This window comes from Callionymus lyra, chromosome 18 (genome assembly GCF_982586985.1).
Source record: "Callionymus lyra chromosome 18, fCalLyr1.hap1.1, whole genome shotgun sequence".
Taxonomy (NCBI): Eukaryota; Metazoa; Chordata; class Actinopteri; order Syngnathiformes; family Callionymidae; genus Callionymus; species Callionymus lyra.
In genome coordinates this window covers 14709061-14736378 of record NC_141835.1, presented here as the reverse complement: position 1 = coordinate 14736378, position 27318 = coordinate 14709061, and the positions used below count along the sequence as shown (strand labels likewise).

Sequence of the window (27318 nt, the reverse complement as noted above, 5' to 3'; positions counted from 1 at the left end):
ATTCATATTATATACATTTGATTTTAATAAAAACATTAAAAATAATAGACTAAACATCTAAATACTGTATCATAAATAAGATAAATATTTTTCAATTTTATAGTTCGATGGAAAATAAATATAACCACAAACTCATTTTCTATTAAATTACAATAACAATAATGTTGACATAGTGTGACGTCAGAACTACTGGAAGAGTTAAAACAAACATATATACATAAATAAAATAATTAAATACATTGTATAAACAAATCGTTTTTATCGTTTTATATAAATGTAAAAATAAATGACATTTCCGTTTTGTTTATCAACGCTGTCAATAAATATATATCTAAAACAAAATGTACTTTACAACAATTGTACTGTATAAAAATCTTAAATACATTTGATGGTAATACTAATACTTTTTTTTCAAGATTTTGTTTTACCCTTTTTCTCTAAATCCATAACATTTTATTTTATTTAATTTTACAAAACTTACGCTGATCATTAACAGAATGAATGTGTGGATATAGAAAAACACACTGATTCAAGTGGAAATATATATATATAAAGTAAAGTGGGTTTTAAAACGACGTGTCTTTCGTGTTTTTAATAAACGATCTATGTGATAGTGAGCGCCTGGTTGGACTTCGTTGATCCTGTTTTGCAGTTTTTGGACCGAGACGAAGGAAAAAATACACATTGAAGGAAAAAACAAGCAGAAAAAAGAAAAACTAACAAACAAAACCATTTCAAACATAGTATTGACTCATAGGCGTGAATTAATTCAATTAAATATGTACAACTTTGATTAGATTTAAAAAATATATATATTTAATCTTCCACTCAAATAAAAATCGTATTTATTTCTCAAAAAGTGAAAAATTAAATATTTTTAATGTCAATAAAATAGTGATAGATATTACATGTGAGGTGAAAAGGAATAAAACAGCCAGTTGTGATGTAATGCATCATAATGTCCAATAGATGGGGCTATTGATCAAACATTGTTCAAATAAAAAATGCATTTGATTCATAAAACAGTGTATTTACATCAAATAATGTTTTTTAATGTCTGTTTTTAATAATAAAGTTTATGTAACAATACACGTATAATGCAATATTATTTTCGTGTTATTATTCAATATATATTGCTATATTATTGAATGAAAAATATACTGTAATAACATTATTTGATAAGAATACATTTGTTCATTACTCAAAATGATAATGTTTTATATACTATATAATATCTATATTTTCTATATATGTCTATATAATGTCGATATTTTATTGATGTATCTATATAATATCTATACATCTATATAAAAAACTATATATTTTTCAAACATATACTTGACACTTTGCATCTTTAGTGGAGTTTTAAAAAAAACCTGGAGCTGGAGGGGCTTCATGAACCTGCTGGACCAGTTTTTGAGCAACATTCTCCTCAGTTCCTGCGTAAACGTCAACATCCACTTCATCTCTATTTGCATTTAGGATTAGTTTTCAGGACATTGTTGAGCGCCTGCTGCTGCTTCTGCTGCTGCTGCTGCTGCTGCTGCTGCTGCTGCTGCTGCTGCTGCTGCTGCAGGTGAGCGATGGTTGTCAGGGACACAGAGGGAAAGAAAGAAAAAAAGCTTCTCGAATGACAGAATTGTGCACCAGCTGTCAACATCTGCTCCAGAGACAGCACCATCTGGCTCATGTCCCGAGGGGAGACCTCTGCCAGCCTCCCAGCAGCTGCAGTGACGGGGACATGAACCCCTTATTGTCAGCCTGCAAGAAGCTATTGTTTGTTAACCTCAAGAAAACGTCCCAAAGACATGTTTATATATTTATACGAGTATAGGTTTTACACACAGACACAGAGGAAATAAAGGGGGAAAATATCCAAAAGGTATATATATTTAACCTACATGTAGACAATGATAAACAAATAAAGGTTTTAATGAAAAGGAAAACTAAGAAATAATTATTAGAAACAAGTGTCGTCAATAATATTTGTTAGTACATACATTTTAAACCTGAATATAGAGCGATTATAAGCTATTATTTAGAATTCAGATTTGATAAAAGGCAATAAAAATTACTAAAATACTTTATTTCAAGATAAAATATGAATATATATGAATATAAAATATGAAAAAAGAATAGAAAGTAGTAAAGTAAAACATGTAGATACATTTTATAAAAGTATAATAATTAAATAATAAGATTTTTTTCTTCCTTTATCTAAAAAAAAAAAGAAAAAAAAATCATGTACATCAATATATGTATAAATATACATATATATGTATATATATATACTGTAATATATAATAAATTGCATATAAAAAAAGATTAAGAATTATTCCAATTAAAACAATACAAATGTTTCTCTGATTTTAATATGACATAAAACAAATAAAAAAAGTCACTTATTAAAAAAGGAATAAATCCTTTTAATGATAGAAATAAATTGTAAATGCCAGTAGAAATAAATTGAAAAACCAAACTCCTTTGTTTAGACTTTTATTCCAACAGTTCTGAAACAAGTATAAACAGTGTACAAAGTTATATTATTTGTTTACTAAAGCTGGTGTCCTCGGGGATGAAGGAGGGCAGGTAGAAATAAAAAACAAAAAAAACAATAAAGAAAATAAAAACAAGTACAAAATTAATTTCCCTATTTTCAGGAGGTGACAGCGTAAAGGTGAGAGTGCATAGAAACAAGTGACGATCAGATATTAGAATGAAAGACGTTGATTGACGTGGAAACAACATATAAAAATTACATTCAATAATGCACTTTCTTTCCGACACGATGATTATCTGATATTCCGAAGCGTTTTTTTTTTTCGGAAACTGGCGGGAGCTTCGTTTTAATCCCTCCTTTACTTCTACGACAATTTAGTCCGGATACAATCATTTTTTAGAGGGGGTCAGGGGGTCGGGGGGGGTTCAAAGTGCAGGTCATTGGCACAGTAAAACACAATTTTGTCATCGCTGGTCTCATAAATAAAGTAAGACGGTGGAGGCGGAGACGTCCTGGAGTGACCCCCGGAGGTCGTTCGTTTTCCTAGAATATGTATGATGATGATTAAGTGACCTCACTGAGGCTGCGGCGAGTGCACTGGATGGACAAACACCCAATACGTTCTGGGAAAGAGAGAGGTGTCGTTTTGTAGGAAAAGCAGGATTAAAGGAAATGAGGAGTGTGCTGAGCCCCCTCCTGTCGACCCTGATGGCGAAATGATCGCGTCACTCCAGCTGTTACGTTCAGGAGTTTAGCGATTACATGGTGATAACAAATGTATCGAATACAATCTGGACGCGTCGCACACCTGGAGCGACGTGGTCACCCTTCCTTGCTCATCGAGGACCTTCGGAGGAACATCTGAGGGGTCTCAGTGATGACCTGACTTGGTCTTTTTAGGCCCTTTTCTTTTCCTTATCTTTCGTATCGGTTGTGATGCTATTACATCGTTGTCTTCACCGGGCCTCTGACAAGAAGGAGAGAGAGGCCGATGAAGGAAGGAATGAAGAAAAGAAGGAAGAAAGAGAAGAGACTCCGACATGAGGAGGGTCCGGGAGCGAAGACCCTCACAACGATCGAGAACCAGAATCCGACCACGAGCGAGGGACGACGAGTCGTCTAAACTCAACAGACACTCGTTTCACTCCCGCACCGAGGGACACCCTGGAAAGCCATCCATCCAGTTCTTCCGTAAAAACCAACTCACATCTAGTGCGGTCTAGTAGGACATTGTCGACCCAAGCACTCTAGCACGGGAACATCTCGGGGTCCTACATTTAGAGATAACAGTTGATTTTTTCCTAATCAAAGGACTTCGAATTAAGGAAAAATTTTGGGAGTCAAACTTTTATTTGTTGAGTTGAAACGTCACGAGGGTTCAGTCGTCCTTCACTCTTCGCCGACATCATCATGTTTTTGGTCCACAAATTGAATACAAAACAAAAAAAAGCCCTTTTCAAAAATCTAGTTTGTGCATCTCTGGGGTCCTGGACCAGCAGACGCAGGGTAGTGTTCGCCCACTGCGGACCCCTTCGCCACTGCACCGCTTGGACTGGTCTTCCTCTGTCTTGGGGCGGGGCGGGGGGGCTCTCTCGCTGGCTGCAGGCGGTACCGGGGAGGGCGGGGGTGGTCGGGTCTGCCCGAGCCTTCCGAGCGTGCAGTCAGGTGGGGTGGGGGTCAAGGGTCGAGGGAGGGGGGGGCGGAGGAATGATTGACAGCGATCAGGCCGTCCCACTGGCGGAGTAGGAGAACTGTGGGAAGTGAGGTCTGCGCTCGCTGTCGAAGGACTCCATGCTGTCGTCTGAAAGTCACACGTGGAGATCAACACGACAGTTTCTCTTAACCGGCTTATATATATCATATTTTAATTAATTTTTAAATACAGAAACATGACAGAAAAGAAAAATAATGATGAGATTAAAGAATCATGTTTTTAAAAGAAAATATTTATATATATTTAATAGCTTTTAAAAATATTGAAGTATTTGTATTCATTTAGCCATTAGGCTTCAATATTAAGTGAAGTACAACCAAATAAATGTTCCATTTATACAACAAAACCTTTTTTTAATCTTTATTTATTTTTAATTATGTTTTATCTTTATTATCCTCCATGTTAAGCTCATGTGTACAGTTCATTAGGTATTGCTTTGTTGTGTTTTTAATATATTTACATATTAAACTGACAACAGTACTATTGACTTTCTTTTAAACACTTTTTCCTTTATCGTTCATTATTACTTCTACCTAATTAAACTCTTATTTTCTCTTTTTTTCGTTCTCTCAGTTTAATTTCTTGACGTTTTCATATTGAAAAACTGTAATTAAATTATAAATTAAATTATTTTATCAATAGTATTTTGAAAGAAAGCTATTTAAAAAAGTTATATACAATAAAAAAAAATTCAAGAATCTCATGACAGGATAAGACTTACTCATTTTTTACTTCATCTTTCCTCCTTTCTGTCTCAAGTTTAATCCCCTTATATAATAAACACTTTTATCTTTCTTATCTTTATAACCTCCCGCATCAGTCGCAGTATATAAAAAAAAAATCCAACTTTTTCAAACCAACATTTAAGCCAAAAAACATTTGTATTTCCGGTTTATATACATGCAATTACACAGTTCATCCACTAGAGGTCAGAGTTAGCTACTAAAGGAGTCGATGTGAACAAATAAATGTTTTATTTGTAAAGAAATTAATGATAGTTAAGTATGAAAAAAATACATGTCTTACGTTCTACAGATAGATTTGTACTTAATCTCAGTTGAGGTGATGTGTGTGTTAGTGTGTGTGTGTGTGTGTGTGTGTGTGTGTGTGCGTACCTTGTCCGGGTGGCGTAATGGTGATGGTCTGTGCCGTGAACTCCTCGTCAAAATATCGCGTGTCCGTCTCCGAGGTAACTTGGGGCTTAAAGGGCGGCACCAGCTGTTTGAGGGCAAGAAGAAGCACAAACAGATCAGCACATCAGCGCCATCAATCAGCCCCGTAACAGCCGTCAGTCAGGTGACAAGGGGGCGTGGCCTCATTGATCCCCGGGAGGGGGGGAACACAGCGCCCCTGTCAGGGAGGCGTAAACAGGCGTAACTGAAAACTGACCTTCTTCTCATAAACATCTTGCCACTCGATCCCGGAGAAGAACTTGTGCTGCATGATTTCCTTGGCATCGTCCGGACCGCCACCTAACCTGAGAGGTCGGGGACGAAAGAGGAGATGTCGGGGAGAGTGATTCGGCCAATGATGCCGGTCCAATTGTGGGGAGTGTGTGGATATGGAGAGGGTTCTGAAGGCGCTCGCTCACCTCTGCATGGGTTCCTTCTTGAGCAGGCCGGAGAGCAGCGAGCGGGCCTCCAGGCCCAGCGTGCGGGGGAAGCGGATGTCCTCCATGAGGATCAGCTCGAAGAGCTTCTCGTGGTCCTGGTTGTAGAAGGGAAGTCGGCCGCACATCATCTCGTACATGACCACGCCCAGACCCCACCAGTCCACCGCCCTGCCGTAGTCGTTGTCCTCCAGAACCTTCATGGACCCGGAAAAATGAGGGATCAGTTCAGAGTCATTTCAGGGGAAGATTTTTAAAGACACAGTTTGAAATTAAATTCAAGATCAACTCAACCAAATAAAAAATAAATAAATAAACATTATTCAAACGGGTTTAGAAATAATTTAACCACATGTTTTTATTAACAAGAACAAAATTTTAATTCTAATTTTTATTTGATCGTGCTGATAGAAAAAGACCTTGACCCGATCGGCCGTGAAAAAAAAAATACTAACCTTGACCCTAACCCTAAATGTTACGACTTATGTGTTCACCTTTTTAGTCTTTTGAAAATTGTATTTAAGTTGTCAAGGTTCTTTAGACTCATGAATGCGTTTTAAGACTAGTTAAGGATCCGCAGGAACCCTTAGTCAAGACTACAAGTCAGGTGGGTTTATTTTGAAAGAAAATACTCTTCATCTCACCCCCACTCAATGAACTCAGCGCTGTATCTGTGTACGCAAAGCACATTTTGTTCACGTCAATCTTTCAGGAGTTATACTGAGGAGTCTGTGCCGGTGAATCTGGAGTTATTAAATCTATATACACTGATCCAGGATCTTCACCACGTCATCAGATCCCGAGTTCTCTCCAGCACCTCCATGGACTCTCCTACACTCTCCTCTTTTTTTTTCTCACTATAATTTCCCTCACTCCTCTCCTTATCCATCTGTCTACCCCCCCATCCTTCCTCCCAGCCGGTCAAAGCGGCAGGCCGTCAACAATGAGTCGGGTTCCGCTCGAGGTTTCTGCCTTCTAAAAGGAAGTTTTTCCTCGCCATAGCTCACTGTACAGTGTTTTGTTTCTTGCTCTTTGTTGAATTGCTGGGATCTATTTTTCCTTAATCAACTATAGTCTTATTTCAACTGTATAGTGTCTTGAGATAACTTTGTTATGATAAGACACTTTAAATAAAATTGAATTGAATTGAATTGATATATCCCAATATTTATTTTTATTGTATCAATATTAAACAGCACTTTATCGACCAAAAAAAGAAGACAAGATACAAAAAGGTTTTGCTATTAATCATGTTTATCTTTATCAGTTATTTCATCGTTTATATTTTAATAAACTGTGAATAAAATAAAACAAAAAAAGGATTTACAATTAACACCCAAATATTTACGCCAATTGTTAATTTTTGTGTTGCAACTAAACCTCCGGCCACTAGATGGCAGCAGTCATTAGGTCTTCCACAGCTAAAGAATCAATGAAATCCCATAATGACTGAGGATGAGAGGATACAGTCGAATCCAGCAGATTTTAAAGCTGATGTTTCAACATATTTTGGTTTCAAAACAAATTGAAGCAGTTACGACTTCATCAAGAGTCATGTGATCTGTAAATTCCGCAACACCAGAGTCAAGTACTCGGACAATACTACAAATATAACTTTGTTCCTTCAGTTCACGACGTATCGTATCATTGCTCCTATGATGCCATAAGATTCTTTAACCTTCAAAAAAAGATTTACGAGGAAGACAAACTAAAGAGTAAAGCAGCTGCCGATGCGAACCCAGGAGTCACCTGCTCGTCCCTCCTGACGGGGGCGGAGCTTCCACGGTCAACACCGACTCGCGGTGGCAGCCAGGATAGTGTTTCCCCCGGAGCCGTGCATATTTAATCTGCACGGACAAACACACGGGTCAACAAGCGGCAGAGGTGGAGGGGTCAACACGATAAGCACCAAACCTGTTCGTAAAAAAAACCCCTGACTAGCTTGTGAGTCCGATCACAGAAAGACTACTAAGCTGCACATAAAAAAAAGAAAAAAAGCTCATCAGCGTTCGTCTGTTTCTCGAACGCCACACCGAGCGGAGAAACCTTTAGAAGCTGATCTGGAGAGCAGAGACACAAGTCTGTGCAACCTGTTGCATGACTAATGTGCTGCTGAGCGCAGTTGTTTCCGAGGTCCCGGGGGACGTGTACTGGATTCTACCTCTCCTGGCGGATGTTGAAGGTGAAATCAAGACAAGAAGAACAGGCTGTTCCCTCCGACGCCAGTTCGATTTAGCAAAGCGAAAAAGACGAATGAAGTCGGACGATAAATACAGATTTCGGAGAAGGCCCCCCCCGTAAAAAAAAAAAGGAAGGTGGTTACAGCTGTGGACGGCGCCTGACGCCGGGGAGGACAGAGGGAGTAACGTGAAGCCGGCGTGGGGTTAGGATTACTGGGCCGTCTCTATTTCCAGCGCTGCTGTCGTGTGATTCACACCGTGCGACAGCTGGGTCTGCAGCTGCCCCATATATGTAGAAGAGAGCCACAGCTGTGGAGCTGCCAGGAGCCAAGGAGCCCGACTCATCCCTCATGGACGTAACCAGGACCGCTAGCAGCCCCGGACTAATACTGTAACGGATCCCAAGGAAGAGGGAGGACGGCTGCGGCAAAACTGGGGCACTTCGCTCACGAGTTAGCATGACTTGCTAGACTTGATGCACTTTCATACAAACATATTGTTTCACTCAATACTGTATCGATATTCAACAGCACTTTCTTTTAGTTGTTCATGTATTTTTAGTTATTTTTTATTTCGTTTTGACTTACTCACTTTAATGTGAACCTTTCAATAACGTGTGTATGAAATAAAACAATTTGATTTTGCTATTTACAATTAACAGGCAAATCTTCAAAGCAATTTCAGCTGCTAGGTGATAACTGAGGACAAGAGGATACAGTCGACTCCAGCGGCTTTTAAAGCTGATGTTCGGACATATTTTGGTTTCAAAAATTCTGCAAAACCGTCAAACACTCAGGCAATACTACAAATATATTCTTATCCCTCCAGTTTCACGATATAACGTATGGTTGCCCCTGTATCGTGATACTTCATACTTCATCATATCAACATATTCTTGACAATATACATCACTACTTGATACACAGTCATCCATCATATCCATATTTAAATTACCCTGAGAGGGGGGGACACTTGCTAAACAAACTATCATGTTGAGATAAGTCTACTTAAGATACAGAATCTGTAGAGTTCACCTTCCGCGGTTACAGATTATGTTTTTGCACATGGTACTGCACGTTTTTACATAGAAAGCTGTGGTCAGTTACTGCAAAGCTCCTTGTCTCACAAACAGGTGACTTGTTTAAACACCAAGATAAACTTCTACACAACCACAGAACTTAATGTTAAGCACTAATTACCGCAATGACCTTACGTATCGTGACAAAACATTGAACTCCCATCATTTCTTTCTACACACAACTCTATTTGGTGACGGCTGATTAGTCGATAAAATGCTGTATTTAAATTCTATGTCAAAAGTAATTGGCGGCTGGGATTGGTTGGCTGGGCGGCAAAGCATTGTGGGAGCTGTTCAGATCGGTGTTACCGAGAAGGTTGTTGAAAGGGAGGGCAACATTGAGTTTGCAAGTTCAAATAAAACAAGTGAAAAATGAAATGGTCACTATTTTATGGAGTTTGTTTAATGCAAACCCCCACAATACACTGAATTTTAAAATACTTTATGTAGGTCCAAGGACTAGAAATTCGAAAAAATGTATATGAATAAATATTATGAATAATAATACATTTAATTTAAAAGCGACTTTCTGGACACGCAAGCTAACATCAATATTTAAAACAGCAAATTAAACTTAAAAAAGCAGTAGCAAAGAAAAGTGGATAATAATAATAATAATAATGAATAATATGCTGATTAGCTTGGTCATCTAGGAGAGACTCAAAGTAGAACCTTTGCTCGTCCAGAGAAGCTAGCTTCTTGTCAGAAGGTCTCCTGGATGTGATTCTAGTTCTAGAGTGTTTTTAGGCAGTTTGAGGAAGCCCCGGGGCAAACCTACTGAAGCTTTTCTTCAAAAGTATAAACAGACGATGTCTGGCAGGAGACGCCTTTGAAAGTCAACTTCGATTTGTCGTTCACCCTCAGTTAAAGAGTCAAAACTCTCTGTACTTTTGGGTTTCTTATCCGGCGAACAAAAGTAAAAGTGTCTTCGCTCCAGAGGCGAACCGGACCTCGTGCGGATCGGGTCTCTCCCTCCCCGAGTTGAATATTCCCAGACGTTGCAGCATTCCTGCGCGGCTCGCACAACAAGGTCATTGTTTACTGCAGAACAACCTGTAACACGGCCTGGGCTCACGCTCCATGGAAACGCTCACAAGCGACCCCGGTCGCCATGGAAACCCGATGTCTCTCCACCGCTCTCCCCGGGGCCGAGCTATAACCCCTGCCCTTCGACATCTAGTTGAGTTTAAGGTAGAAGCCGGTGGTGGACGAGGAAGTTTGGTGACTCTGGCGCGGGTCAGCTGAGGCACCACAACAACAGCAGGTTCCATTGACACACAACAGCTGTAGCCGACGTGTCTAATATCCCCGAGGCGGAAGCTCACGTTTCCTGGGGGGGGGTCCGCCTGACACCCCCCCCACCACCACCACATCCTCCCCCCCCTCCTTGCCAGAAAATTCCAAATGAATCTAAAAAAAAAAATGATTCAGCAACTGTGTCAACACGACAGCCTTCGCCCCGGAAAACATTTTTCAAGCCCGACAGTGTTCCTGACTGGGTCGTACTCACGGGCCCACGCGCTCACAACACGGTGTCGGGTTACAAAGCCCGGCACAACAAATGTCATACCTGCACGCCACAGGGAGGAGGGCCCGGGGCCCCTCCCCACAGGCAAACACTCACTAACTGACGACTTCATTTGGAGATTAGAGAGGCATTTTCTTTTCTTTTTTTTTTTTTTTTAAACAGCTGTCCTTCGCTCGCTTCCTCTGGACTTGTGTCTCATCGCGCGAGAAACAAATGTTGACATTAGATTCCGTCGCTCCCGACGGGAACATTTGAAATGTCCGGAACTCCTCCGGGGTTCATCCTATCTGGATAATTCCAGCTGAGGGCAGAGAATGCTCTTCCAGTGCTCTTATGACTAGAGGTGGAAGTAAATATCAATACAATGTTTCTCTTAGTTTTATCTTAATGGTTTACAGTCAATTAATTGTTTATAAAATAATATAATTGGATGCAAATATTCACAGCGTTTGATCGTTTTTGTGTTGCAACCTTTGACCGCTAGATGGTAGCAGTTATCACACCTCCTCCGAAGCTCAGGAGGTCCCGGTGATGACTAAGGACGAGAGGATACAGTCGACTCCAGCGGCTTTTAAAGCGGATGTTTGGACATATTTTTGGTTTCAAAACAAAAGCAGTTATGACTTCAGAGTCCAGAGTCAAGTACTCGGACCATACTACATAATATATTATATGTATAAGTATTTGCTTAGGATAATTTCGATGTATTATATCTTATCCTTCAACTTACATTTTGAAGGTGCATCGTATTTAAATTGTGGGTAAACTCAAGATGCATCTGCTCCAACCTTTTACATCAGCAAACGCAATGGTAACATCGATTTCCGAGGCACCCTAAACGCACCATTGCGTGCTCGGGCACTGTCGCAGAAGTTTCGAGACAACAAACTTAAACAAAGATGGATGCATGAGTGACGAGACATTTGATGCACTTAAAAGGTCTTAAGAGTATAATCAACCAGAAACTAGAGCAATGAGTTCACAAAGAGGGAGTGAGACGATGCTTTTGGAGAAAGGTTTTTGAGTATAACTCTAATCTATGCATGATGGACATTAACTCATCAACTGGCAGAAAAACTAAAGTAAAAGTATGTTGATGTACATGTTAAATAATGAATGACCTCAGTTTGATTATTCATGTCTGTTCAGACTTCTTACATTTTATAAAGTTGAAAAATCCAGTTGAATTTTTGTCTTTCTTCCATCATCGTATTTACAGTTAAAAACCTACAATAATCTTTAAGAACTGCTGATATTTAAAGGACAAATTCCAAATAAAGCGGTTTCAATTCAAACAGGAAGTGATGTTACCTCGGGCGCCAGGTACTCCGGGGTGCCGCAGAAGGTCTTCATGGTGGCGCCATCTTTGATTCCTTCTTTACAAAGCCCGAAATCTGTGATCTTTATGTGTCCGTCTTTATCCAGCATGAGGTTTTCAAGCTACGAAAAGAAAGAAAAACACCTTGTAAGGAAGCATTTGTCGACAAGAGTTAAAAATTCAACTGGGTTTATTTCAACGGCTCCACGTCGCTGTAAAGCGTCCCCGGCAGCTGTAGCTCACACATGGCCGGCAGTGCCCGACCACAGTCAGCAGATCCTACGATCCTGCTACCCTGGCATTTTCAGGAGAACCCTAGCAGGCTGGGAGACAGCCTCGTGTACCCAAGGGAACCGGGGGTTGAAGACGTAGTGCTGATGTGGCGAGAGCCGTTTTTAAAGTCGGGCCACAAACAGCAGCCGAACATCTTCAAACTAAATAATCACTTCCTGACCAGACTCTGATAATCTACCTTTTTTTAAAAATGTATTCATTTCCACGACCATCAGTCTAGTTGATTTTATCGAGATCATTTTGGAAAACCATTTATTAAGAGATCATCCATTTTTTATTCCGATAATATTGATTGATAGTTTTAGAGGTCGAAAACAACACAAAGATGTTGCATTTCTTATCTATAACCTTTGAGAAAAATCTGTATATTTTAATATAGTTTCTCTTTTTTAAGTATATGTCATCAAATAAACCATGGTATTGTTTATTTAATAATAGATCAGGATTCAATAAATATCTTTAAACATAATAATATATGTATATGAGAGAGATACAGAAAGAATTAGCACATTAACACATTTTTATTTAAGATTTATTTTTTGTATCATAACTCCTGTAGTTTAGGTGTTGAAATAACACCTTGTTTTGCGGATGTTAAACTAAAAAATATATTCTGCGACACATTATAATTTTCTCACAACTGTGATAAGTTTAAATGCTTTTTTTGTGGTACTTTTTATGTCGTCACTAAACCTGCCTACAATAATTGAAGTTTTTTCTGTTATATTCTTCTTTTAATGGAGGCAAATTGACAAAATAAAATGATTAAAAAATGTAGGCATTAGCTCAGGTGTGTCAAAAAAACACACACATAGGGTTACATTTAAGACAAACTGAACAGTTCCAAATCAATATTAAAATATTTGTATTATTATTATTATTATTATTATTGTTATTATACAGGAATGTTTTTTCTCACTGCTATTCACAGTTCGCTCACACAAAAGCTTCATCACCAAGACATTGAATGTTTGTGAGTAAGTTAATTTAATTATGAGCCTCTTTAAGCCTATAAAATGAACTAGCGAAATAAATTTGGCCTTGAGTTTGACTCATGTGATCAAACTAAATTACCTGTAAGCGTTTGCTTGAATCCCAAACCATCAACATAATTCAACAACTACTTCCTGTCCTGTGCTTCAGACAGATGATGATCCACAAACTCTAGTTTTGTACCAACATGACTTCTTATGACGAACCTTCAGATCTCGATAGACGACGTTCCTCTCGGCGTGCAGGTAGTCCAGCGCCGACACGATCTCGGCCCCGTAGAACCGGGCCCTCTCCTCCGAGAACACTCGGTCCCTCGACAGGTGGAAGAAGAGCTGAAGGGAAGTGAGATGGACGGCGTGAGGACAGAAGGGTGGACATGATGCGAGAGCCGCGCTGAGATTTACCTCGCCGCCGTTTGCATATTCCATGACGAAGCACAGGCGGTCGTGTGTCTGGAACGAGTACTTCAGTCCCTGCGGACGACAGAAGATGTTTTACTAAACTTCTCTAAAGATTCTACTTTAAACTACAGTCATTTGAGTTTAAAATTGGGAATTTTTTATCCATTTTAAAAACATAATCTTTAATTATTTTCCCCAAATTTCTAAACTTTGGATCGGTCATGTTTATTGGTATTAAAATAATTTTGCATTTAATTAAGATAAAAATACAGTAAGACACATTTTATCTTTTTGTATATACTTTAAACTGTAGTTATAAGTAGATTATTTTATCTTTTATTAAAATTAATCTTGTTATTGAATTTATTCTACTTTAAATCTATACCTTTTCGGGTTACAATATACTTTTAGAATTTGTATTAACTTTATAATATTATATTGTTATTAATTTTATTCTTCAACACATGAATTAAAATTTTATTTAAGTTTTTATAGTAATCCTTAATGTAATAATAGACTTTTCATAAATCTTTGATTGACATTTTCCTGTCGTTTATCTTTTGTATTTAGAATAGATTATGATAAAATATATATATGATATATAATTGACACATTTAAAAATCTATGTCAAACATTTTATATCTAAGGTTGTCTTTTTAAATAAAATATGTTTTTTAATTATACTTTCTTAAAATAAACCATGGTTGTCATGCTTAAGTAGTATCAAGAGTAAAAGATATTTAAAAAATAATAATATAACTGTCAAGTACATAGAGAAAGAAGAAATGTTCCCCTAATGTGAGGTAAAAATAATATATACAATAAATAAATAAATTCAAAACTTTGTTTATCACAACTTATGTAGTTTAAGTGTTGAAATAACTTATTTCATTGGTGTTTAATTCAAAAATAAACACCTGAAAAAAGTGTCATCATTCATCAAAGCATCACGGAACGAGAACAGACAGCAAATGTTGTTTTTTTTCCAGTGAAATGCGGGGGTTAAGCAGACAAACGGCGACATCCTTACTGTCAAGAATGGGTGCTTTGAGTTCTGCAGCACTCGGTTCTCTGTGAGTGTGTGCGCCACTTCATCCTGAAAGAGAAACGCACAAAGAGTGTTTGTGCGACTCTCACAATGGCCAACCATTTAGGTATCAGTCATCGCTCTGTTCCACTCTTCCCTCCCCAACTTTACTCGGGCGCCCACTTACTTTCGCTACGATCACCTCTTTTTTTAGGATCTTCATGGCGTAGTAGCGTCCTGTGGCCTTCTCCTTTACCAGGATAACTTTGCCAAAAGTGCCTTTTCCCAGGAGTTTGAGGTATTCAAAGTCGTGCATAGTCTGCCGGGATGGACAGAAAACAGATTCACGTTACACTCGTTTATTTCCGCCGCGCTAATGGTTTGTCCTAAATCGGGTGGCGTCTCAGTTAACCTTTGACCCCCGGGCGCTCAGGAGAATGTCAGACACGGTGGTGCGGAGGACATCCTATCCTGTGGCCTTGGATCTGTGCGTCGCTGCACATGTGGGGGGGGGTCAAGACCCCCGCGGGACATGCTATAGGGTGCTAAGCCTTCTGCGGGCGATGTTGTGGAAGTTAAAAAAGAGGCCGCGAGGAGGTGAAGGGTCAAATAAGGCGACGGTGGATGAAGAGCAGGTCGAGTTGAGTTACAACTGTCACCACTGCAGAGTCGATAATAAAGTCAAACCTGTGTATTAACCTTTCTATGACCACAATTATATGAAGGCGCGCAGAGTTTAATTTGATTTTATGGCTTCAGAATTATCAAAAATGAGTTACACTCTCAGCAGGTACACGATATAACGGTATTTTTGACCGATTAAATTTCCATTTTTCGTCTTTATCCCATGGTAAGAATTCTAAACAGACACTGCTTATCAGACTAAAATGATAAATTTGTACTTTTTTACATTTTTACAGAAACAATTTATCTTTTGTGGTCGGAGTCATGTTTAAAAATGAAGACCGTTTCAAAATGAATCATACACACCAATATTTAATGGTAGAATTTGGGGGTATTGTCACATTTCGATGAAAACACATTTTTAAACACAAAAATGTAGTATATCTTTTATTTTAGTTCATATCAATAACCAAATCTATCAGTGAATCCAAGGTTGGAATATCACAATCAGCCATTTTTCTTTATTATCATCTTATTACCATCTATTAGAACTTAATTAATAATATGTTTGTTTGTTTTTAGGAAAGTAACATTTTTGTAAAGGTATTATTCTCCCATTACATGTGTAATTGTTTGTTCTTTTGATGTTTTCCTTGATTTTCTGGAACTCCTGTTGTGTTATCAGTTTTATCTTGATCTTTAAAATATATACTTTATTGAATATTGTTTTGATTGTTTAAGCGCTTTGTGACTCTGGTCTGGAAAAGCGCTATACAAATAAAAATTACTTACTTATTACTTACATTTTATTAGGGCACAAAATCGTTTTTTATGAATGTATCATAACTTTTTTAAATTATATTTTAATGTATAACAATCAATTCCAAAAGGTACACTTAAATATGTTAAAAATAAATGGTTATTATTTTGCATATCTCATGTTTTGGTCCATGTTTTATACCTTCCAACTTGAAATGAAGCCACTTAAACACTCCACGGTTGCTTCAAACTGAGCATTCATCCCACTCCCTCTCAGTGAACTCATCTCTGCAGACCACATTGGGTTTAAGCTGGTGTTAACCATAATGTAACTGATAGATTTTGAAACTCTTGTGCAGGTCAATCTGGGTTTGTGTTCGGATGGCGCTACAGGTCAAGTGTTGGGAGGTACCGTAATGACAGTTATAGGAGGGCAGTTCGTATATTGTAAGATCTAGGGTGGGGTATGAATCCAAAATTGTCCCAAAATTAAAAAAAAAAAAAGATTGATTCTAACTTAAGCTTTGGAACGATCTTCCTCTCTCTCTCTTTGCGCTTGATGGATCTACTGACTCCTTTAAGAAACATCTTAAGAGATTTCTATTTGTTCAGGCTTTTCCTTGAATTTCTCGAACTCCTGTGTTGTTCTCAGTATTATCTTGATCTTTAAAGTATGTACTGTATTGTTTTGATTGTTTAAGCGCTTTGTGACCCTGGTCTCGAAAAGCGCTATATAAATAAATATTACTTACTTAAATAACAAGATTTACACTTTTCTTACAGAAAAGACTTTTAACTTTGCTATATTTCCTTAATAAATGCCACGGTAACCATGGCAACTGGTTGACACCTCACACTCCTGGACGTACCACTTTCTGTCTGGGTTTGGTCAGGTACACCTCCATGTCCATGGGGTCTGGAGAAGAGTCCATCATCTCCTCCTCTTGTTTCTGAAGACCTTCCGCCACCGTCTGGATGGTTTTGGTCCATTCTTCCCTGAGGGACGCAGCATCACAGCATCCCAGTCATTTACCCATCAGTGCCACGTCCAGGAAAAACATGAGTGCGTTCTTACGAGCCGACGCCGACTCGTGGCGTTTCACCGGCTGGGAGGCGTGAGTGTGTGTGTGTGTGTGTGTGTGTTTGCTTCTCACTTGCCTCTCCTCGGGGGTGTCTACGTGGAAGGTGCGCTCGATGACAGTGGTCCACTGCAGGCAGCGGATGATGAATGTGTTGGGTTTGGGTCGCTCTGTCTTCATCAGCTGGCACTCTGACCACAGCCATGGAGGGAAGTAGAGGAGGAGGATCCATAGAGAAAGAGGGAGACACCAACACGGTTATAGCCATTTATCTTTATCGCCACCCTAACACAAGATGCTGGCAAACGTAGCAAGGAACAGGTGCACAGTGTTAGTCGTTTTGTCTCATAACAATTGAAGAGATTTTCAACACATTTGCTTTTGATATTTTGCCACAATTTTGGGGGGTAAACAATATTTTCTTCTAATGATTCGGTTAAAAATAAACGTTTTTTTTCGTCATTTTAACTTAATCTCTAGAAGCTACATTAAACACATTGAATAATAGATATTATCAGACAAAGTCCGATCATTTTACCGCATTTATGTGGCCCAAAGATCATGTAGACACTACATTTTTTAATTTGATTTAATTCTTTAATTTATTAGTTGTTATCATACCGGGGGCCACTGGCGGCCCTTTTAATGCATTTATGTGGTTATGAAGTCAAAGATCATGTAGAAATTAACAATTTTATTTTGTTTTTACGTATTTTATTCGAAAGGTATAATCATACGTGAGAAAAGTGCAGCTTAGGGAACCCATGCAACGCTTTAACTGTATTTATGTGGCCCTGATAAGGTCAAATTAACTCCAACTAACAGTTTTATTTTTTAATTTATTGACTGTCTTCGAATAAGAGGCTTTAGTTTTTGTTTTGGTAATTTTGTACTTTTCTTTGGTCATTTCTGGGAGCATTTACTGATTTAGGTGAATACAATTTTCTTTAAAATCTAAAATATGCTTTTAAATCAGGTTTAAAAAAAAATTAAAATACTATCAAATAATAATTTAAGTTGATTTTAAATACTAGATCTTAACACTTTACACCCTTTGATTTTTGCTTAATAGACCCTGAGGACATTTAATTAGCCACCCGTATAAAATAAATATATATATATATATATATTGTATTAAAAATGAATATTTTCAGATTTTATGCTGCTTTTTTGTTTGGGCGAGCGTTTCGACTATCAATCACCAGAAACTAATAAGTGAATTTGGTGAGCAGATATTTCCATCTGCATCTTCTTGGCTCGAACATCTGCTCCCAGACGAATGGTGTCAGCAAATATGTCACAAGGAAGCACAAAATGGCCTCTGTCTGATGGATGGGGGGACAGGGGAGCGGACCACCACTGAGATCCAACATGGCTCCGTCAGGGGGAATACACAATCCAGCTGCAGTGCCATCATCAGCGCCGACGCGCCATGTGTCCTCTCGCGCCGGGGTCCCGTCGGCGACAGAAAGCAAAGAAAGACTTCCCTCAAAGCACAATCCAGATAAATACTGGAAGTCAGGCGGCTAATGGCCACGATAACTCAAGAGTGACGGAGAGGAAACATTTAGTAAAACAAACAGTATGTCGTCTAATTGCCGTGTTCAGTCATTTCACAGCTTATCACGACAACTTTGTGTGACGTGAAGACTGAGTGAGCAGGTCCTGCTCTGGGCATCTTTCGGGTGATTTCTGCTCAATAAAAATGAATAAATCCCCAGAGAAGACATCTATAGGGACATAAAAGTAGATTTATAGGGCGACAGAAAAACATTAGCTTTAATCAAAGGAATAATGGAGACTTGTTCTTAGGAACTTTTGTGACGAAGGTATCCAACCGACTTGACGTCCAAGCGGTTGTTTTGAGACAAACAAATGAATGTTTGTGTTAAAAAAAACATTACGCAAATAATGGATCTTCTTTAGACCTCCTTTAACCAATGATCATTTGATCGCACTTCACCACAAGCAAAAAACTCTTATACAGCATTGAAGAGTACATAAATATATATATATATATATATATATATATATATATATATATATATATTTGATTAACTTATATTAAACACTCATATTTTTCCCCAAAAAATGTACTTAAAGCACTGTTTTTATTTGTTGTTTTCTTTAAAAAACAATATGATTATATTGTACAACTAATGTATATAATAAAGTTGGAAACAAAGTTTTGAAATATTATGAATAAATATTATGAATCCACATAAAATAGAACACTACTGCATAAAGTGGAGTTGTTGGAACATTTTTGAAGATTCTTTCGGGTCGGGTTAAGTGTTTTAGACGCTTCTAATCAAGTTTATTTCCTATATTCCGAATTGACAGAAAGAAACGTAACCAGGCCTCTTACAGATGTAGAATTATGCTAACACAAAGTTAGCGCAGGACAGCACCGAAGATGAGGACATGCGTGGGTAAAAGAGGACGTATGTTTACCCTAACTATCTAAAATAGTAATGTTTCAAAAGCTACATTAAAGGGAATCAGAGTATTAACCTGAAATTAAAGTGCTTTTTAGGTTTATAGCAATTATTTACCTTTTACCGAACATATAGCATTATTAGCTTAAATGCTAACATGGGCAAAATCCTTCGCCAGCCAAGATTAAAAGAACGTGATCAATTTACTTGTTTTTTCCAGTAATTAAATGGTTTTCCTTAATGAATCATCTTTTATTATATTCCAGGACTCAAAGAAATATCGAAATAAAGATAAGTTAAGTACTACAGTACAACTTATACTTTTGTAGATCTGCAACTTTTCTCTTTAAGGGTCATTTTGACCTCCTGCTTAGTTAAAACAATCCATTTTCAGTCTAATAACTGAGAATTTGTTTGGATAGCGGATTAAACCTGCATCTATCATTTAAACGTACACATATAATGTACGTTTTCTTAACACTGTGCAGCCTTTTAAACAGCAAATAAAGGGAGAAATGTCGGAGGAAACTCGCAGTGGTTTGATACTCACGTGCTACTGAGAAGTTATTCAAGGGGGTTTCCAGCTGGTCAACATCTTGCGGTCGCTCTTTGTAGCCAATGAAAGTACCGTCACTCTTCAGCAGAAAATACCTCGGCCTCCAGGTCTTGATGTATTCTCCTGTTGTGAGGAGCACATTTAGGAGAGAAGCTTTATTTACGGGAGAAGAGACAAGAACTATCAAACGTTGATGAGAGTAGAGAAGGAATTTTGTTTACACTTTGATGATTTATGACACAAATATTGTTGCATTTTTGCTTAAATACCTCGATTCCCTGCTTACAATTCTGGTTTACCATCATGTCACCGTCTTTAAGCAAGTGTAGGTCAGCTACAGGACAAACTCTCCGTATGTTCATACTTAAGACCTACTTTTCCAAGTGGTGAAGAGGGGAACTGCGTCATCTAATTGTATTTTTATTTATATAAAAAAACAACACTTTACTACCAAAATAATAATAAGAAAAACAGTTTCCCTCTTTGTTCTATTTCAACCAAACAACAACTAGTCAACAAATCAACACCTGAAGTCATGCATGTCCATCGCATCTACTCAGACACACTAGCGTCACACACACACTAGCGTCACACACACACACAGATGAAACTCAATTTACTCCTGCGATGCTTCAGGAAATGTTGTGCCAGATGTTGTGCAGACGGAAGGAAAAATAGCTTTTCTAACCGTAACAAGACAGCGGCGGTCGGGGCGCGAAGGGAACGTGAATATTTATACAGGAAAAAAAAAAAAATTTGCAATTTATTTTTAATTATGGAGTCGCATATTAACCCCATGCCGAGTGGAGGCAAGCTGTCCTTAATTGCCCCATTTCCTGCAGCTCAGAAGCGAAGAAGATGTCGCGAGCATGTGGCGGAGAAACCGTCGATCTAAACTTCCGTCGCGACAGAACTGTTATTGGATTAGTTAGACGAGGAAAGATTGGATAAAAGTAGCCAACAAGTATCTTTTCAAGAAGTTTAAATGGCATCCATAATAAGTTGAATCCAATATGGCTTTAACTGAGGCTCAACATGGTGTTCCAGTGTGTTTTTGTTGATATATTTTTTGTTGTTGGGGCGAATACCTGATGCAGACCAAGACTGGGATATATATATATATATATATATATATATATATATATAGTCAACGCTAGCTAAATGCTAAGTTACATTAGGTTTTTTTTTGACAAAAACATCCAACTTAAAAAGAAACTTGACCCAAAAAACGGTCATGCGATGATCTTCAGCTGCGTGAGCTGGGTTTGGTGGAAAAAAAAAGTTTTGTTTTTCGTCGATCACAACCGAAAAGTCGGCATATGCTGCTACCAAAATTAGGAGGAGTGATAAGGGACCACAAAGGAGAGACGGTTAAATGTATTTGTCCATTTTTGGGGCCTAAGACAGTCCTTTTTAACGGTGTAGAAAAATTTCAATACCCTGAAATATCGCAATATCCAAGCGATGACTGAGGACAAGAGGATACATTTCATTCATTCAGGATTCATTTACAGCTGAAATTTAGCCATATATTGGCATTTCGTTGTATTCATTCAACTTAAAGATTAAAGAAGATCACATCCGATCCTTAAAATTCTTCACTGGCTTCCAGTTTCTTTCAGGATCAACTTTAAAATTCTGGTTCTTACTTTCAGATCTATTCATGGTCAGACTCCTCCTTACATCAGTGATCTGATCCAGCCTTACACCCCAGCTCGGGCTCTGAGGTCTGTGGATCAGAATCTACTTATGGTTCCACGCACACGGTTCAGGACCAGAGGAGAAAAATCTTTTCAGGCTGTTGCTCCTAAGCTTTGGAACGATCTTCCTCTCTCTTTGCGCTTGATGGATCTACTGACTCCTTTAAGAAACATCTTAAGACGTTTCTATTTGTTCAGGCTTTTCCTTGATTTTCTGGAACTCCTGTGTTGTTCTCAGTATTATCTTTACCTTTAAAGTATATACTTTTTTGAGTATTGTTTTGATTGTTAAAGCGCTTTGTGACCCTGGTCTGGAAAAGCGCTATACAAATAAATATTACTTACTTACTTACTTACTTAAAGAGAGTGGAACCACCGCAATATGTCACTTATATTCAGTGTCCGCTAAATGTTGTCGGAATACATCGTATCAAATAATATCGTGGTTGAAATATTTCATGTTGAATTAATTTGTGTGAATAATGTATCGCTACTGCCCTAGTTCTTTGTCTCCTTTGTTATTTGGCCCTCGTGAGTGAAACTGAATGCAGAATGTTTTTGACATTCATTTTCAATTTTAACAAATAGAATTTTGTAATTCTCTGCAATTTCAAATAAAAAAATTCTGCTAAAATAGCAATATTTTCATCAATTTTTTTTATCTTTGTTCCCATTATATAATTTCATTTTTTTAATTATTTCTGGCCCCACCAAATGAATAATAATTATAATATTATGTGTCTTTTTGTGTGATGCCCTCTCAATACTAACAGCTAGCAATGTGGCCCCAAAGCGAATATATTTGCCCACCACTGACTTAAGACCATGTTGCTAAAGCAGCCTCATCAGGATGTGTCTTTAGAATAATAATTAAGTTTAAGTTTTGAGTAATAACATTTAGAAATGCCTAAATCTATAGGATTTTTTTTGTTGCATAAATTATGAATGACATTGAATTACTGGGCTCCGTCTCCGAAAATACTATCTAGAGACAAAAGACCACTATTAGTTCCTTATTTGCGACTACAAAGCTGGTCACATGACTGAAGTGGAAGCAGCCACATCCGCTCGACTGTCTGTGTTTGTCTCTCTGCACTGCAAACGTTTGCAAACATAAACAACAAAGATGACCCGAGTCAACTTCCTATTTACACCCACTTCCTCTTTCGCTGCTTTTATTCCAATAACAATGTGGTTCTTCAACGAAAGCGTCACAAAAACAAGGAAGCCACTGTACTTCAGACTTTCAGACTCAGAACTTAAACTGGTTTTAATGTATGTATGTTAGAGTCGTGTGATTATTTCACAAAAGTGACCTAGAAACGACACATAAAAAGCCCAGAATACATCCTGTGATCAAAGTCCAACACGGACGAGTCTGCTGAGAAAGAACAATGAGCCTCTCTACACTTTCAAGTTACTTTACAGTCAATCGCATGAATATATAATCATAACACTTATTGCATAATTATAAACTTTAATAGAGCGTTGAAAAAAAGAAACCTTCATACATATCCTGTCTTTAAAACGGAGCAATGAGCATAGAGTAGTTAAATCCCAAGAGAGGCCTCTGGGGAACATGTAGCCTTTTTGTTAATGGTTTACTATTTTATTTTTGAAATGTTTTTACTTTTCAACACGGTTTCAATGCTCTTTATATCAATCTTGAAATTGTTTACATTGTTAAAAATGAATGACTCATCCTGAAGATCCACTGTGCGCTAGCTCATCAAAAACATCAAACGGTGCAAACATGGAAGTTGAATTTAATTCACTTATAAATTGACTCTGAAGTACTACATTAAAAAAAAAAACCTTTAACTTTCAATGAGGAATTTTTGCCATTGTAAAAGTAAAAGTAGTCTTTGTTAAAAATACTTTTTTAGTCAATATTTACACATTTTAAATAAGTTTAAATGATAACAATTTGTGTAATAAAGAGCTTTTCTCACATAACTCCTACTACTTAAATCCAAAATCTTTCCATATTAATTAATTATTTTAAATGGTATGTCTTTCTTTGTTTCTTTTGGCTCCCTGGCCCCTAACAACCATCTCAATATATATAACGTGGCCCTACCAGGGGCCACTTCCCATCCCTCTGGTCCAGAGTGTGCGTCAAATCATTAATACTGTAATATATTTGTTTTCAAGCTAACATCTCGTCTTTAAAGTGTCAGAGTCTGACGCTAACATCCAACTGTTTTTGATCACCTCTATAGGTTTCTCAGAAGTGTGTTAAACCACACTTTCACAGTTACCGCCCGGATGTTTTCACCGATCAAGAACCAAAGCTTTAACGGCCAAAAAAACAAACTCTTACGCAACCAAAGTGTGTTTTTTTTTTTAATACTGCAGTACCTTAGATTGACCTGCACCAATGAAACCGTGGAACCATCCAATGAGAAGTCGTACAATGAATAGAATAAGAGTCTTAATAGCTACAACACAACGAAATATCAACATCTGACAGCAGACATGTGTCAAAGCGGCGGCGGCGGCGGCGGCAAGGCTGACTTGTCCGTGACACAAAGTGGAGTCACGGAGAAAAGGGGTTGGATGTGGTGCTGAGACAGATCACTGCATATGTTGTCCACATATGCACCAGTGGGGAGTGGAGTGTGTACGACACATGTGCACTCTGCGTGTTCATAGAGGAGCTGTCAGGCCCTGATAGAGTGTCTTTACATGACGAGCAGCTGCTGAGGTCTGGGATGCTCGCTGGGCAAAGTGGAAAATAATGAAGGGAGAACCACTGCCAAACAAAACAGAATTCATCTTTATTTGCCAACTGCTGCAACGGCCTTTAGTGTGGACAGTTTTCAGCCTGCCGCTGACACGCCACCCACACACCCACACACACACACACACACACACACACTGGACACATGCATGAAAATATGAATATAAATGTGATTCTATAACTGGAGCTGACCAGCTCTCGTCACAACATTTTCCACATAAACTTAAGGAAAAAGTTATTTTACATGTATATTGTTATTGTTTCCTCAACATGACGTGGTCAACAAAGACTTGCAGTGTCTGAGCAGAAGTCAAAATATCCAGCTGCATTTATGTCCATCAAAGTAAATCAATAAAATTTAAATAAATTTAAACACAGTTCTAGCCCAACTGGGCTAGATTTGACCGTTTCTACCAGCGGTGCTACCTACTCTGGGTGGGCGGGGCCATCATAGCCAAGCGCTGCAAAACTTGGATCACAAAAAGGACAAGATAAAACTTTTCGGACTCCTTCTTGACCGTTTTTTAAAAAAATTTCGGCGGGTTTGTTACTTTTGTTAGGACTGATTGCTCTTCAATGATGTCACATTTTTAGTGTTGGCTTGCTTGAAAGTGGAGCAGGTACCAAAGATAGTAATGGTGTGTAATTGGCACGAATCTTGCGATAAGACAAGTGTCTGATACACAGACACGATGCATTGGGATATATTGCGATACTGTAGGAACAAGGATATATTTGTAATCCATTTTTAAATACTTACTTACTTCCTGAGTAATTACACGTCTTGACAGACAACCACAATATTTGGGGTACAGTCCATCACACATATTGAACTACATATACAATGGAGAAAAACGTTTTTAAAGGTGTTTGCATATTCAATATTTAGTTTTGTCATTTCAAGAATAACCATTCGATATCCTTAAACCTCACTTTAACTCCAACATTAAGAAAAAAGTTGTTTTTTTATCGCAATATATCGATATAAGACATTTATTTTATATTGCCCTACTTCCAATCCTAATAACTCTATATTCCAAGTGCACCAACTTGAACTCATAGGAAAAACACTTGCATGTGAAATACATCCTGTTGAGTTTGTCAATGGAGGGAAATGACATGTTGAATTCAATATTTAAGAGGCTTAAACAGCAAGAGATTGGCCAACACTGGGGGGGGGCGGAGTAAATTAAAACGAACTGAAGACTTTGGAGAAAGATGCGAGCGAGAAGTTGGCGACTGTATTGGACAAGAATTCTCATCTGGTCGTCTCCGCAAGATAATGACAGGAATGTTCAAGACAAGCGCGCATTCCTTAAACGCCTAAGTTTTGACTTCAAACTTCATTTTTTTTTTTTTACATCCAAAGAGCCGACCCCGTCCAACCCCCTCCCGACGCTCACGCGGGGCAACTGGAGTGTCAGACAAAATGCGCTTTAAGTGCCCATTCCCAGTGGTTGGACTTCCTGAAGGGGGGGCGCTGCTGTTGGGGGGGGGGTTTTGTCTCCGTCTGGCCATTCAAGTCTTAAAGCGAGCGAGAGGAAAGAAGCCAGTGGTAACTCCATGAAGCGAGCATGTGTGAGCGGTGAGAATCGGATGGGGTTGCGCGGGAGTGCGGGGGTGAGGCGGAGGTTGAGGATTAGGGAATTAGAACTCCAAAGAGAGGGAGGAGGGGGGTGCGCCTTTTGTTGGTTTTTCCTCGGACGCCCCCCCACCCTCCCCACTATCCCTTCGCCTCTTTCTAGCGGGCTTCGCCTGTAGGCTGCAGCTGCGGCCCGCCGCCCGCCGCCCTGCATCTCAATGAGGACCCGGCTCCAGAGGAGAGAGCCTGATGTGGGTCCATCAAAATAAACCAGCGGACATCGACATATTTCCTAAGATTAACTGGAGGACGGACACTCGTTCCATTCTCTCCGAAGCAAAAGGGCGCCTTTTGGTCGGTCGCGTCTTGAAGTGTCCGGGGCTTGTATTAACGTGAGCCTCCATGACATCCCCCTCCTCTGCAAAAAACTTCCCTTTGTTCGGCTCCTTCCTCTCCCATGCAGCTGGAGGCTGCACTCCACTGCCAGGAATTTGGCAGCAGCATCAACAGGTTGCAGAAAAAAAAAAAAGGCCCGCCCCGGCCATCCAATGTAGCCCCTCTCTCTGGCTCTTCCTCTTGCCCGTCTCCCTTTTTTTTTCTCTCTCCATCACTAGGGGTTGCTGCCGCTACCGCAACAAGGAAAAAAAATGAGGAGGTGGTGGGGGGGCAAATGGAAGCTGCCCCTCTTTCTCACGCTCGTAAGAAAGCCCTCACTTCTTCTCGGGGGTGAGTGACACCTGCTGATTACCATAGAGACACTGTGGGAAGTTCCCCCTGCCACGCTAGGGCCCGAAAGGTTTTGCCCCCCGCTCGCCGAGTAAACAAGCAGTCCATGGATTAGTTAACTGGGTTACTGCATGGCAAACAAATAAACACACATTATTGGAGAGCAAATTAGTGCCAATGAACTTCCAATGACCAGTGGAAAGATTGAACGCCCACAAACAAGCCGGAGTCGTCCCCCTTCTTCCGATCGAGGGCGACCCCTTCTTCCAGCTGTGGTCCACAAAAGGAACGTCCCCACCTACTTTTTTTTTTAAAAAGTAAAATGGTTTACGATCGGCAGATCCAACAGGTGCAAATGTTACAATTTATGCATCACTCTTTCTTTCTGGTCCAGACCTTCTTAAACGTAGAAAGACGTGCCAGTGAAGTGATTAATGTTGGGAGCCTGCAAACATCTCACTGTTCCATA

General features: G+C 38.8%; 1 protein-coding gene across 1 annotated transcript in view; it reads right to left on the bottom strand.

Moving 5' to 3' along the window:
• Positions 1–2482: 2482 nt before the first annotated feature.
• Positions 2483–27318, bottom strand: part of akt1 (AKT serine/threonine kinase 1) — a 39285-nt gene continuing 14449 nt past the window's right edge. The window contains exons 3-14 of the mRNA XM_087779407.1: positions 20093–20221; positions 17184–17295; positions 16895–17021; positions 14830–14961; positions 14646–14711; positions 13619–13687; positions 13421–13546; positions 11921–12049; positions 5806–6020; positions 5604–5691; positions 5330–5432; positions 2483–4301 (exon numbers count right to left, since the gene is read on the bottom strand). Of these exons, the coding sequence (XP_087635533.1) occupies positions 4222–4301; positions 5330–5432; positions 5604–5691; positions 5806–6020; positions 11921–12049; positions 13421–13546; positions 13619–13687; positions 14646–14711; positions 14830–14961; positions 16895–17021; positions 17184–17295; positions 20093–20221 (1376 nt within the window). The 3' untranslated portion in view covers positions 2483–4221. The remainder of the gene's footprint in view (positions 4302–5329; positions 5433–5603; positions 5692–5805; positions 6021–11920; positions 12050–13420; positions 13547–13618; positions 13688–14645; positions 14712–14829; positions 14962–16894; positions 17022–17183; positions 17296–20092; positions 20222–27318) is intronic.